General features: G+C 37.8%; 1 protein-coding gene across 42 annotated transcripts in view; it reads left to right on the top strand.

Annotated features, from left to right (window-relative positions):
• Positions 1 to 15189, top strand: part of MAP2 (microtubule associated protein 2) — a 281261-nt gene that overhangs the window by 235873 nt on the left and 30199 nt on the right. For 18 of the 42 annotated variants that reach the window (XM_019446158.2, XM_019446150.2, XM_019446161.2 and 15 more), the window contains 5 exons: positions 3811 to 4056; positions 5840 to 9598; positions 9798 to 10004; positions 10180 to 10314; positions 13180 to 13241. In XM_019446158.2, coding sequence (XP_019301703.2) covers positions 3811 to 4056; positions 5840 to 9598; positions 9798 to 10004; positions 10180 to 10314; positions 13180 to 13241 — 4409 coding nt within the window. The remainder of the gene's footprint in view (positions 1 to 3810; positions 4057 to 5839; positions 9599 to 9797; positions 10005 to 10179; positions 10315 to 13179; positions 13242 to 15189) is intronic. The other 24 variants (XM_019446174.2, XM_019446173.2, XM_053905406.1 and 21 more) reach the window with 9 other exon arrangements.

The following is a 15189-nucleotide window of genomic DNA, read 5'->3' as shown; positions in this document are numbered from 1 at the left end:
TGCAAATGAAATCACATAGAATAAAGTCTTGGTGAATCTGAATCCAGCTCTGTGGAACTTCTCAGCTAATTATATCACTTTTACGCTTTCAGAAGAAAAAGAAAAGGAAATGATTTATATTATTAGGGACTTTCTTAAAACCATCTACCTTCACAGCCATGCAAATGAGAACCAGTGTTAGAAAGGACACCCCTAGGATTTGGCATCCAAAGAAAGATCTATGGAGCTATGCCACTGTGCTCTCCTTAGCAAGACAGAAAAGAATAATACACTACAGATTTTTCTCAACTGGATTGGAATTAAAAATGGCTTTCTGGTGAAAGTCATTAACAAAAAATTAAATTAACCAAAGTGCTAACTATGTGAGCATCCTAGATAATTAAGGTTGTGCTTCAAACAGGACTGTTTTCCTCTATAATTGTATAGCATCAGGTCCTAACACTTTTCTTCTTTTATAACTTATAAAAATATTGACAGAAGCATGAAAAGAACCTGCTTGAAAACATTTCTTCCAAATACTGCTTTTGTATTGTAATGCTTTGTTTCTATTCCAGTGTTTTTGTGGTTATTCTGACTTGTTTGAGGGGAATGTATAGACCATTTCTATTATGTATACAGTAAAGGGTGTTAGCACATTTGATTTATTAAATCAATGGCAAGGTTACCTAAGGCATAGTGTAAATTCAGTGGCTGCTGAAGCATGAAACATTCACTCTCTCCCATCCTCCATCAGCTTGGTCTTGCTAATTCCCCTCCATCCCGCTCTGCTGGTTCTGTAGCCCATTGTGTCCTTGTGCAGGTGTTTGTCTCGTTCGTCTGATCTTGTGTCTGTCTTGTCCAGTTCTCCCTGCAGTTTCTTCCTGTGTGTCTGTTTGTAGATGAAGGGGCTGAGGATCAAGTGGGTCCTCTACACAGGTTCCCCAGCCATGAACCTGCCACCAGCGGGGAGAGGCGTAGGCTCCTAGCCCCCTCCATCTCGGTGTCTGTGCCTGATGATGACCCTTGCAATTCCGATGAGGAGTACTATGAGCATCCTTTGTTCAGCTCACAATGGACTACCTCTAGTGTGCTCCCCAGTGTCCCAGCGCAGAGTGCAGAGGCCCACTTAGGCCAGGAGAAAGGTGAACCAAGCATGGTCCCTTTTTGCTCCTCCTCCCCAGCCTGCAGCTTTGACCACATGCATCATACTAAGTGTACCTTTGTATGTGGGGTGGGAGGGGAAAGAGCCTGTTTTTTCCACATGAAAGTGAAGTCCCTATATAGTTTGTATGTCTAGCGAAATACCTCATGTACAAGAAGCCTTATTTGAGGCATGTGAGTGTTTTCTTTTTCTGTATCATTGCTTCTGAGAAGAAGGCAAAAGAGATGGGGGAGTGAAACGGAGGGAGCAAAAGGAGTTCAATTAAAGTTTGACTCCTTTCTGCTCCCTGTAAATAAATCAGTGGGGGAAGAATATATCCTCTTACTCAAACTGAAGAAGAGGATCCTGTATATAATTTTTCCTCTTTGGATACATAATATTACTAGGACCAGACTTAAATAGAATTAGCCTTCTTTTTAGTGCCATGTTAATACAATAGCTCTTTAGAAGGGAAAGATTGTGAATCTGTTTGGAACAGAATTAATGTTACAAAATGAATGTATTTCTCCAAAACACTTAATCCTCTACAGAAAGTAGAGAGGCTCCCCCAGGTGACTGAATATTGGCTAACATCAGCAGACCTGGGCTAAAGTGAAGGAACTGATCCACAGCCTTTGTCATCATCCCACCCTCATAAAGCTAGAAGACCCTAGTGTATACCTGGCTGTGATGAGGGTAAAGAAGGTGGGCGGTGGGCTGCAGTTTATCTCATTCTAATTAGGTAGTTTTGTAAAGGAAAACAAAATTAGAGCTAAAAACATTTTTTGCATAGGTGAAGAGGTTATTCTCAAATAGGGAGAAATGACTTGTTTTAATGAAGAGTTTATTTTCATATGAGACAGCATTTAATGTAAGGGCCGATAGTTCCAAGGCAACAGGGAATAAATTCATAGCTTACCAGCTACATTCATGATAATAAATTTCTTCAAGGGTGCTTTGGAAAACAAAGAGCCCCAATGGCTCAGACACTCTGACAGAGAAATCTAACCCATACTAAGTTCTTCCAATAGCGTGAACTTACCACAGTTAAGAGAAATATGTGAAATTTTGAATAAAGAACAAGTGCAGTGGAAATAAACATTTTATAGGAAATAAGAAAAGGGAAAGCTAAAAGGTTAGGTAGATTTGGAAAACATGTCGATTAAATTGATTAGACTTTATAACAACAAGGTGACTTTAAAAGTCTCATCATCTGTAATCAAAATCTCTAATTCTATGCATTGTAAAAATGGCCTTAATAATAATTTGGAGTCTGAAATTTTAAAATGTTACTTACATAATTAAATGATAAAAATGAAAGTGGCTGGGTGCTAAATGGGAGGAAATAGATGAAGTATTTCTCTCCCCTGCCCCACCCAAGAATTTTAATATTTCTCAAAAAAAAAAAGAAAAGAAAAGAAAAGAAAAGAAAATTCCTTTCCATCTGTAGTCTTTCTCACCGGGCCATTTAAATAACGTATAATTGTTTCATGAGAATTTCATAAGAATCTTTCATATGGAGGACTATAAAACAGCTTATATATCTCCCTCTAATTTCTTAAGGAATAAAATGGGATTTATTTTATTGGTATTTGAAGTGCAAATGAGAAGCAAATAAACACGACAACTCATGGCCTTCATAAGTGTGCTTTCTACATTTTAATTGTTAACATTTTTCCATGTGGTATACATCTTTTGGGAGGATATTTTGGCAGTCTAGTTGCCATTCAGTTATCTTGGTGGTTTTGTTTTGAATTGCAGAAATAAGACTTTATAGGTAATATGCACATTTTCTTATTCAGGATCAAAGAGAAGTATACATGAACTACATTATTGGTATTTTAAGGGTTTCAGCAATAGGGTAACCGTTGTGTCCCAGAGGTAGACTTTTCTAAGTGGGAAGATTACATTTTACCTGGACCTTGTTTTTCACAATATTTTGCTTACCCCTTGAAATGTTTTACATTCTCTGATACCACATGATGCAAGGAAGGTAAAATAAATTGAATCAGGAAGTCATTTGCCTTAAAAATATTAAACAAATTATATTAAAGTACAGTCTGGAGCTTTAAATAGTAAATACTTCTGCTTTTAAATACTAAATAAAATAGTTTTGATGGATTCCATGATAAAGCTGTTAAGGTAGTTGGTGGCTATCATTTTGAGACCAGGTGTTTTTTTAATTCCCAAAGATTCTTTACTGAAGTTTGCATGGTTTAAGTAAAGTAATAAGAAATTCATATGTAGGGGCTTACTGCATTGGAGAAAACAGCAGGTGTCTAACAAATGTAAAGGTATTTTTCAGTACATCTATGCATCTATCTTTTCATGATCATCCATCGTCCAGCAGCATCATCTCTTATTTCCAGCGAGCTTTCTATACGTGTGCCACTTCCTGCCGTTTCCACCAAGGGTAATAGAGCAATAAAACCCTTTCAGCTCTCAAGTTTTTAAAAAAACAGTCTTTTATCAAGAGTGTAAAAGGCATCATTACTAGCAGATTATATATGATAATTTCCCAAGCAATACATAATGCACGTTGCATTAGAATATTAATTTGCTCATCCAAATGGGAAAAGAGGTTCTGGTGAGGTCAACATAATGGAGCTGAAAGTGTTCCTTGAATGATATTTCTGCCATTTTGTGTATTGTTCTGTGGTCATGATGTCAACATCTTTTTCATCCCTAAGAAGAAGAAACGCTAGAGGGAACAATGGCTGAGGAAGAGAAACCTGCCACTCTTCCTGGGAAAGAGTGCGGGGCTGCCAAGGCCTCAGACCAACCCAAGGGCCTCAGTGAGGGCCAAGTGGAGTCTAGTGCGGAGGCCCAAATAGTTCCTGAAGAGAGTGCCCCAGCAGGGGCCCCACAGGAGAAAAGTGTAAAAGAGGTCTCGGAGGTGTCTCCAGAAGTAAAAATCCCTTCCTCTGCTGGGGAAGGTGTGTCTTTCCTAGGATTTGCATGTGTTTTGTTGCAAATGATCTCTCCGGCAGCTTACCAACCTGATGCCTTTCCAATGCTATTCCATTGCTTGGTCTTCTCATGGTCCCAAGACCACTGTTTTAGGTTTAACGGGCAGAGTGTGGCTTGCACAGGTGCTGTGTGGCAGCTAGGTTTTCCACCGCTGCAGCTGATTCTTGGTTTTACTTTGCCATGATACGATACGCTTTGCGGCCAGGCTGACGATGCTGTGTGAGCTTTTTGTCCGCCCCCTCATCTCAAGTGTTTGCCAGTCACATTGCTAATACATGTATATTTTTATTTTTATTTTTGAGACAGCGATTCATATGCTTTTCTTTCAAATCATAGAGTTGGATTTTGGCATATAGAGGCTTAAATGGTAGAATTGTTTTTGTTTGCAACCGCAGTGTGCTATATTTTTTATGCTTCGATGAATACTGGTTTGGTTTCCTTAAAAGCTCCTGCTGATGCTTCTCATATCATTTCCTCTCCATGGCAGCCAACCTCTTTGACCATCACCATATCTCTTGAGTTTTCATTCATCTAACCTTTATTAGAAGTTCATAAAGTATTTCTTTTCTATTGTTACAACAGGACACACAAGTATATAAGGTAATGATGATCCATACACTTGCTCTTTGAGAGATGACTGAATTTTCTTATTTGCCCCAAATCTTTTCCAGATAATTACATTTAGCCCTAAAGATCACAGTGAAATACCTGTGACAAAAGTGAGACTCTAAAACCTTTCGGGTTAGTGAACAAACCGAAATTGAAAAAAGAGTTGTTTAATTTCTGGGAAGCATCTTTAAAGCCAATACTACTTAGTGTCTCATCATTAGTCATGTTCCAGAGAATGAGGTCATGACCAGGGAGAGAAAGATATTATAATAACTGACTCTTTTTGAAATGTGTATTCACATGACATCCCAGTATTAACAATATAATTTAGATTTTCTTATATCTGTCATGTAGGTTAACTAAAATGATTAGGAATTAAGAATTTTGAATTTGTGGTACAAATTGATTTGTCGACTTTTAGGTCATATCATATAAAGTTAATAGCAAATATTTATTTACATTATAAATATTTATATAAAATATACTTATAGATAAATATCATAAATATTTATTTATATTCCTGAAATTTAATCTCAGATGATCTCTAAAAAATTATGTCAGTAACCTTTCAGTGTTCAAAAAATTGGCCCTGGCATGTGTAAATCAAGGTAATTGAAACTATTGATACTTATTATGAATTAATTGGCACTCTGCCCATGGCCTGCCAGTTCATTTTTAAATGAGAACAAAAATGAAAAGTTCAGTAGACATTCATCCTTTTTCATATTTAGACCTTAATGTATTTTTATACCGTAATGTTACTGACTTATTCAATATTCTTTAATTTATGATTTTTGTCTGTAGAAGGCACATGAAATTTTTTTCCACTACAATATACATGACATACTATTTAGGAAAGACCAAATAAAGGAGAAAGGAGTATTCAAACTACACACTTAACTACAATTCCTATATGCATAGATTCTCAACAGGAGTCCATTTTAGCAGTACAAATATATCTCAGTCCTGACATTTTCATATTGATTTTTAAATGGGTAGCATGCTTGCATGTTCCATAGTTTCATTTTGTTTTGTTTTGTTTACCCTACCATTCATTTGTCATTTCAAAATATAATTTTAAGCTTACTGCCTGAAAGCACTTGCCTATTATTTGTTTAAAAATCGACCCAATTACTTCAGGTTTACTTCCAGCCTCGAAGATGGAGTTCCATGATCAGCAGGAATTGACTCCCTCCCCAGCTGAGCCATTGGACAAGAAGGAAAAGGAGTCAGAGGAACAAAGTAAGCCTGGTGAAGACCTTAAACATGCTGCCTTAGCTTCTCAGCCTGAGACGACTAAAACTTCCCCTGATAAAAAGGACACGCAAGGCACAGAAGAAGAAAAAGCACCCACTGCTCTGTTTGGGCACGCTCTTGGTGCCGGGCTGGAAGACATGAAACAGAAGACAGAACCCAGCCTGGTGGTGCCTGGTATTGACCTCTCTGCAGAGCCCCCAGCTCCAAAAGAGCAAAAGGACTGGTTCATCGAAATGCCAGTAGAAGCAAAAAAAGATGAGTGGGGTTTAGCTGCTCCTATATCACCTGGCCCCCTAACACCCATGAAGGGAAAGGATGTGTTTGAGGATATCCCCAAATGGGAAGGGAAACAATTTGATTCTCCCATGCCAAGTCCCTTTCAGGCTGGAAGCTTCACTCTTCCTTTAGATGTCATAAAGAATGAAATAGTTGCAGAAGCATCACCCTTTGCCCCTGCCCTATTGCAGCCAGATGACAAGAAATCTCTGGAAGAAACCAGTGGCCCAGTGACTGCCAAAGATAGTTCTAAAGCTGAAGAGCCTCATAAGGATAAACCTGACAAAATGGCAGAAGCACCAGCCTCAGAAGCAATCACCTTACCCAAAGATGCCCACATTCCAACTGTGGAAGAATATGTCCCAGAGAAAGTATTAGGAGAAGAAAAAGTGGCGATAAAGCAAGAGAGTGTGCAGAAAACAGAGATCTCAACCCTCAGTGGACAGGAAGCTACAGTTGCTGAAAAGGAGTCTCAGCTAAAGCTTGAAGAAAAAACGACCATCTCTGACAAAGAAGCCATGCCAAAAGAGAGTGAGCCCGCCAAACTGACAGATGAAGAAACAGGCATAATTCAGCCCTCCGTGGAGCACATCCTCTCGAAAGAAGAACAGAAAGGCCAAGACACTACCACAGATACACTAAAACAGGACTCATTCCCTATAAGTTTGGAGCAAACAGTTACAGATTCAGCCATGACCTCCAAGACACTGGAGAAAGTCATGACTGAACCAGCTGCAGTAAGTGAACAGAGTGCAACCCAGGACCTTTTTCAAGAAAAAGTTGCTGATAAAGATCATAAGGTTGAAGGGGTTGGGGCTGAAACGTCCGCTGAGCTTGACATGCCATTTTATGAAGATAAGTCAGGAATGTCCAAGTATTTTGAAACATCTGCCTTGAAAGAAGAAGTGACAAAAAGCATCCAGCCAGGCAGTGATTACTATGAACTAAGTGACACAAGAGAAAGTTCCCAAGAGCCTTTTGATACTGTATCTCCTGCATATAAAAACGGTGACAAGGGACTTCAGGCAGGTAAAGAACCCCAGCCCAGCGCTCCAGCACAAGAAGCAGGGTATAGCACTCTTGCCCAGAGTTATCCATCTGAGGTGCCTGAAGAACCCAGTTCTCCTCAAGAAAGAATGTTTACTATTGATCCAAAAGTGTATGGGGAGAAAAGGGATCTCCACAGTAAGAATAAGGACGACTTGACATTAAGCAGGAGTTTAGGACTTGGTGGAAGGTCTGCAATAGAACAAAGAAGCATGTCAATCAATTTGCCCATGTCTTGCCTGGATTCCATAGCCCTTGGATTTAACTTTGGTCGGGGACATGATCTTTCTCCTCTGGCTTCTGATATTCTAACGAACACTAGCGGAAGTATGGACGAAGGGGATGATTACCTTCCAGCCACAACCCCTGCACTTGAGAAAGCCCCATGTTTCCCAGTAGAAAGCAAAGAGGAAGAAGAACAGATAGAGGGAGAAAAAGCTACTGGAGAGGAAAATGCTCAAGTTGAGACATCGTGTGAGTCACCTTTCCTAGCCAAAGATTATTACAAAAATGGCACTGTCATGGCCCCCGACCTGCCTGAAATGCTAGACCTGGCAGGCACAAGGTCAAGATTAGCCTCTGTGAGTGCAGATGCTGAGGTTGCCAGGAGGAAATCAGTCCCATCAGAGACTGTGGTTGAGGAGAGTAGCGCCGGCTTGCCCCCTGTCACTGATGAAAACCATGTCGTTGTTAAAACAGACAGTCAGCTGGAAGACCTGGGTTACTGTGTGTTCAATAAATACACTGTCCCACTGCCATCACCTGTTCAAGACAGTGAGAATCTGTCAGGGGAGAGTGGTTCCTTTTACGAAGGCACTGATGATAAAATGCGAAGAGATCTAGCCACAGACCTTTCGTTGATTGAAGTAAAATTGGCAGCTGCTGGCAGAGTCAAAGATGAGTTTGGTGCTGAGAAAGAAGTGTCCCCACATATCCCTGGTGACAAATCAGTACTGGGTAGGGAGTTTGATCAGGAGAGGAAAGCTAATGATAAGCTGGATACTGTACTAGAAAAGAGCGAAGAACATGCTGATGCAAAAGAACATGCCAAGGCAACGGAAGAGGCCAGTGACAAAGTCGAAACATTTGGATTAGGAGTAACCTACGAGCACCCTTCGACCAAAGAACTGACCGTATCAAAAGACACATCACCTCCTGCGGCTGAGAAAGCTGAGACCGGTCTTAGTTCAGTCCCAGAGATAGCTGAGGTGGAACCATCCAAAAAAGCTGAGCCAGAACTGGATGTCATTGCACAGAAAGCTGACCAGGGTCAATTAGATGTTAAAATCAGTGACTTTGGACAGATGGCTGCAGGACTGACCACAGATGCTGGAAAAGCAACAGAACTTCAACTCGAAGCTACACAAGATCTCACCCCCTCATCTGCAGTACCTCAGGAGGGAGATATGTTTCTGAGTGTTGATCCTGGCCACATGAAAGAAGGCACTAAAACCAGTGAGACAGAAATCAAGGAGAAGGTGGCCAAGCCTGACTTGGTGCACCAGGAGGCTGTGGACAAAGAAGAGTCCTACGAGTCCAGTGGCGAGCATGAGAGCCTCACCATGGAGTCTTTAAAAGCTGATGAGGGCAAGAAGGAAACATCCCCAGAATCCTCTCTAATTCAAGATGAGATTGCCATCAAATTGTCAGTGGAAATACCTTGTGCACCTGCTGTTTCAGAGGCTGATTTAGCCCCAGATGAGAGAGCTGATGTCCAGATGGAATTTATTCAGCAGCCAAAAGAAGAAAGCAAAGAGGCCCCAGATATATCTGTCACTCCCTCCGATGTCACTGAGCCATTACCTAAAGCCATCGGGGCTGAACCAGCAGAGGCTCAGAGTGAGGAAGAAGAGATAGAAGCCCGGGGAGAATATGATAAACTGCTCTTCCGCTCAGACACCCTTCAGATTACCGACCTGGGAATCGCAGGTGTCCGGGAGGAATTTGTGGAGACCTGCCCCGGTGAGCACAAAGGAGTGATCGAGTCCGTGGTAACCATCGAGGATGATTTTATCACTGTAGTGCAAACCACAACTGAAGAAGGGGAGTCAGGTTCCCACAGCGTGCGTTTTGCAGCCCTAGAGCAGCCTGAGGTGGAGAGGAGACCGTCCCCCCACGCCGAAGAAGAGCTCGAAGTAGAAGAGGCAGCCGAAGCCCAGGCAGAACCCAAGGATGGCTCCCCGGAGGCTCCAGCTTCCCCTGAGAGAGAAGAGGTTGCCCTCTCAGAATATAAGACGGAAACCTATGACGATTACAAAGACGAAACCACCATTGATGATTCCATCATGGATGCTGACAGCCTCTGGGTGGACACTCAAGGTGTGCATTTTTTTTTTTAAATTTTCTACTTCCAAATAAAATCCCATAACCTAATGGATTTTTTCGAATTTAAACATTTTTTAAAATGTCCCTTTATCTCGATTTTGCATTTTGTTAAATATATGAAGGATTTTGTACATTTGTTACTAATGTTTTCATTGTTGTTGTTGTTGTTGTCATGGTTTGCTTTGATCCACAGATGATGATAGGAGCATCATGACAGAACAGTTAGAAACTATTCCTAAAGAGGAGAAAGCTGAAAAGGAAGCTCGGAGACCATCTCTTGAGAAACATAGAAAAGAAAAGCCTTTTAAAACCGGGAGAGGCAGAATTTCCACTCCTGAAAGAAAAATAGCTAAAAAGGAACCTAGCACAGTCTCCAGAGATGAAGTGAGAAGGAAAAAAGGTTCATTTAACAATCCCTTCTTTCAAAATGTTTTTGAATTTGTTATTACTCTTTTGTAAAAGAAACTTCCTTACAGTGGTAACTAATTATTTATGAAATTTCGTTCGGTTTTGCTCCAAGTGTTTATTTTCTCCTGATGGTATGCTTTTTGTGTGTGTTTTTTTTTTATTCATAGCAGTTTATAAGAAGGCTGAACTTGCTAAAAAAACAGAAGTTCAGGCCCACTCTCCCTCCAGGAAATTCATTTTAAAACCTGCTATCAAATATACTAGACCAACTCATCTCTCCTGTGTTAAGCGGAAAACGACAGGTGACTGTTCAATTGTGCAATGTGGCTGGCAAACATAGATGTGTATTTTTTTTATCTCATTACCGTAGCAGCTTCTTCATTTTGTTTTTCTTCCAAGAATCTTAGCAGTCATGAACAGTTTTGCTATTAAGTGTCTTGTATCATTATTCTTTTTTTTTTTCTCCTCCCTGCAGAAGAGGTCATGACCATCTGTTTCTTTGTTATGCTCAGACTTAGCAGTGATTTTATCTTGGCATTGTGCTCTAGTGTCACGTTCTGGGGATTCCTATTTTCATTCTGTGTGTTTGGTTAGAGGATGACGATGAATAGGACTGTGGTATGCATTCTCATTATTTTGCTTATTTCTCTCTCTCATGCTTAAACCCATACTATATTTGTTCTATTTTCTACATGGTTACTGCCAAATCTGTTACTGATGTTGATGAATTTACCAAGAATATACAGTAATTTCAAGATTGGAAATGAAAAGCAAATCTGGGGTAAAATTGTGATTTCAAAATTACTTTGCTTCAGATGAAAGAAAAAGAAAAGGAAAGGAAATGGTCTGGTCATCCCATCAGATTTTATTTTTCGTATCCAAAATTAGCAAGGCTTTCAATTCACTGTACTCCATTTCTTCACTGACTTTTTGTCATTGGGATTTTCTTAAATGTGTTGGATGCAAACTGCTAATTTTCTGATATAATTTAGTATTCAGAATTCCCAGCTAAAACTCCTTCCCCCTGAATCTCTTAGAACTTAGGTGCATTTATATTTCACTACCTCATTTTTCTGTCTTCTCCAAATACACTTGTTTTTAACTTCCCTTGAAAAAGTAGTGAAATGAGGGAGCAAAACGTATTACAAATCACAAATAAAAGTGCATACAAATATCTATAATGCAAACTCTATTCCTAAATTTCAGTACCAAGTATTTACTTTAAGTGTGTGATTACCCTTGGATAATCTTAATTTATAATACATTTTATTTTAGCATTTATTAACTAGCACACTTGCAGTCTAGAAAATAAGATTAAGAAAATAAGAAATATCAGATTGCTAAATCAGAAAGGAATATTTACCTTTACAGTGTATATTGGAAGTGCCTTTATATAAACCTTTGGATGGCTTTAAAGGTTAAGAGCAGCATTAACCTTTGTAAGAAAAAGAAAATCAAGGTAACTGATGGTTTTATGATAGTCAATAAAATTACAACTTTTTTATATTTGTGTTCCTCATATGGTAATCATCTCATGAGCTTTCCTTCAAGAAGCAGTCTTTCAGGCAGTATTTGAAAGTGGAAGGCTCAGAATTATAAAGAAACCTTGATGATAGAAGTTCAGAATGAGGAGCTTTTCTAAATTAGACATTAACATGCTATTTCTAACTCTTACATCACATCTTAATTCATTTGCATTAAACTCGGAATTTTTCTTCTAATTAGACAAATGCTTGACAGACTCTCTTGGTTTGGGCATCAAAATCAGATATCATATGTGAAAGGATGAAAGAGTGTATCAGGATTATGAAATTTTAGAGGAAATGTCAAATGGTTTGGTGAAGTGTCTACATGTCATTGGTATTCGATTTACCACATTGAGAGTAAACACCTTTTTAACTCATTCATTAAGGGAAATTTAAGATGTTTGGACTAATTAGAATCTTAGTCTGTTCAGATATTAAGATACTAAAGCAGAAAGCATATACCAAACACTAGATGTCATTGGCTTGAAGCAAGCTCTATGTCGCAGAAATTTAAGAAATGCTACAGATACATTAGGGTAGCATCATTTGCACTGCTTCTTTAAAAAAAAAAAATCATTCCAGAATCTGAATCTTACTAGCCAGTCCTAAATAGCATATAGCATCTTGTAGACAGTTGTTTTTTTGTGTGTGAGAGCTGCATGTGACATAAGAAACCTTTTTGAAACTCATTTGGAGTGCTTATAAGCTTTAGATTTTTCCGCCCTGACGTTTTCCCTTATGAAAGAAGATTAAGGAAGAAATAACTACACAAGCTTGTGCCTTTCATTTTCTAAGCACAGTTTTTAAATCGGGATCGTTTTTCCAAAACACAAAGGGTTGTTTTCAATCATGAGAGATATTTGAGTCAAGTCAGGTAAGTCATCAACAGAAAATGTGCTGGAGATAGTAGAGTTTAAAATTGGAACCAGAGGTATTAAACAGCAGCAAGAGAAACAACAGTAACAGATGTGGTAATAATTTCATACAGGAAGTGCATGTGTAGAACATGTTCTATATTACTGAATTTGAAATTCCTCTCATGTTTTCTTTCCTTGACAAGCTGTTTTTCTTCTCATGTGGTGCGTTTCACGTCAAACAAATGTGTCACTCATGTTGTGAAATGAAGGGGTACAGCGGAAAAGGGGTTGGCTGACCATGACAGTTTGAATATAAAATGTAGAAATATCTGCAGGTATGCCACTGGCCATAAAAAGAGGGCTTGGGAATCTCCATGAACGCTCTTTTACATCATGCCAACCCTAGAAACCAATCACTCCCCCTTTTCTTAAATTTGACAGTATTTGGATGGTGTTCTGTGACTTCCGTTCTAAAGGATCTATGCTTATGTAGTAATAAGATTTAAAGGTACCTTGGTAACCAATAGGAAGTTATTTGGTGTGCTTACCTGTGCTTTGGTAAACACTGGGTTGTATTAATTAGCACACATTGTAGTGGGAGCCACATGCTATAATGTTGGTATTCAGATTTCTTCAGTTACTGAATTTGAATCTCAAAATAAGCAAAATTTTGCTTGCGTTAGTCTGTTGACACAACTGAATATCCAAAAGAGATTTAAAAAAATGCATTATGTGGTTTTTAGCCACTAAGTTCGGGGTTGTTTGTATCTTCTTTTTTCGACAGCAACAGGTGGTGAAACAACTCAGGCTTCCAGTGTATTTAAACAGGCAAAGGACAAAGTCTCTGTGAGTAAAATGGTTTTTCCCTTGTTCTTCACTTGAAGCTTCTTTGGTATTGGTGGCAATGTTTTAATAACTTTAGTTGTAAGTTAGACTTCAGATGTTTACTCTTAAATGTCATTTTATTTATTTATTTATTTATTTATTTACTTACTTACTTACTTACTTACTTATTTATTTTTATTTTTATTTTTTTAAATCATTCATTCGCCCAGAATGATTCTCCATGGCATTGGGCATGTCTCAGCATCTTCTAGAATGACATCTGATAGTACTTGGTGAGGGCAGAGCTGGGATTTAGGCTGTCTCTCTTTTAGTAAGATAAAAACAAACAGCACAATGATCTGGCAAAAATAGGGAAGCTCAGTTTACTTTTCATGGAATCAAGATAAATCACTATAATCCACACTAAAGTGTACGTTATAATACATTTTCATTATTGTTATTACAAAATAAGAATATGAGAAAATTAAACAATGTAGATGAGCAAATATAAGTAAAAATATATTATACTCTCCTTATCTAAAGAAAACTATAGTTACCATTTTGATATAAAATCTTTATTTTTTCCTACATATTGATAGGTTTAATGACAAAAATGGAAACACTGTGTATCAGTTTTTTACTAAAACAATGAATAGATTTGTTTATTAGATTTTAAATTTGTAATAGATTTTAAAATAATAAATCAATAAACAGATTTCCCTCTCATGAACCAGTCTTGTACATCACTTTAATGACTACATTGGATTGTGTTTTATTTATTTATGGTGATATACATTATCAGTTACCTGTTACTTGACTTTTAAACTATTTTTATTGTCATTTTAACAATATTACTCTAGAAATCTTTTTGGCTTAATCTGTGAATGCATCCATATGCTTTTCCTTAGGATAATTTCCTAGTAGTGAAATTATTGTTTCTAGCAGAAAGTCCACATTTAAAGTTTTTTCCTAACATTATCAAAATTGTCCTCTAGAAATGTTCTACTGACTTATATGTTCTCCAGCTGTATATAAGAGTGCCCATGTTCATTATTATTACTAGATATTCTTGTACTTTTTCTATATTTACCAAGTTATGGGGATAAAATATTGTTTTAATTTAGTTGCATTAATGATGTTTAACTTCTTCATGTTTGTCTTTCATATTTCTTTTTTATTGTACTTTTTATGTTATTAACCATCTTTTTTTAAACTCCCAAAAGACCAAAGCAAACATGAAGTATTTTACTCCTTTCTGATTGAAAGAAAAAAAAAAATTAAAAGACTACTAAAGAGGGGCACCTGGCTGACTCAGTTGGTAGAGTATGCTACTCAATCTCAGAGTTGTGAGTTTGAGCCCCACATTGGGTGTAGAGATTACTTAAAAATAAAATCTTAAAAGAAAGACTATTAAAGAAATCCTAAAATTACAAAACTTTGTACAAATAAAAATATAAATACTTTGAATGATGTTAACCAGTAGTACATCACAATGTTCTAGGTTTTAGACGTCACATGTAAATCACAACTCTTTGTTTAGCATTTTAAAAACTAGTCAGATTTTAGACTTCCACTTTTTATTTATTATGAAAAATAGAAATACATTTCCAATGAGAGCCAAACTGTTTATATCATTTTGAACCTAAAGGACTTTATGTTGATTTTAAAAAATTGATTTTTATATAAATGTTTCCAGGCATATTCCTGAACATACGGCAAGCAATAGATTCCATTTACTGCTTTAATAAATATTGGGCTTTATTTTGAAAACACTGTAACTTGAAGATTTCTCTTTACCTTTTGTTTCTGATGGGCAACTAGTGAATTGCAGTTAAGAGCAGGGCTATGAAGCACGCCAGGTCTAGGTTTTGAACATTTATTAGCTCTAATAAATAGCTCCCTATGTCTTAATTTTCCAAAAATAAAGGGAGGGTTAAAATTCCTATATCCTACTTTGTGAAAAATAAAT

This window comes from Panthera pardus, unplaced genomic scaffold (genome assembly GCF_024362965.1).
Source record: "Panthera pardus isolate Hobbes unplaced genomic scaffold, ASM2436296v1 HiC_scaffold_10, whole genome shotgun sequence".
Lineage (NCBI taxonomy): Eukaryota > Metazoa > Chordata > Mammalia > Carnivora > Felidae > Panthera > Panthera pardus.
This window is presented reverse-complemented; position numbering and strand designations above follow the sequence as displayed.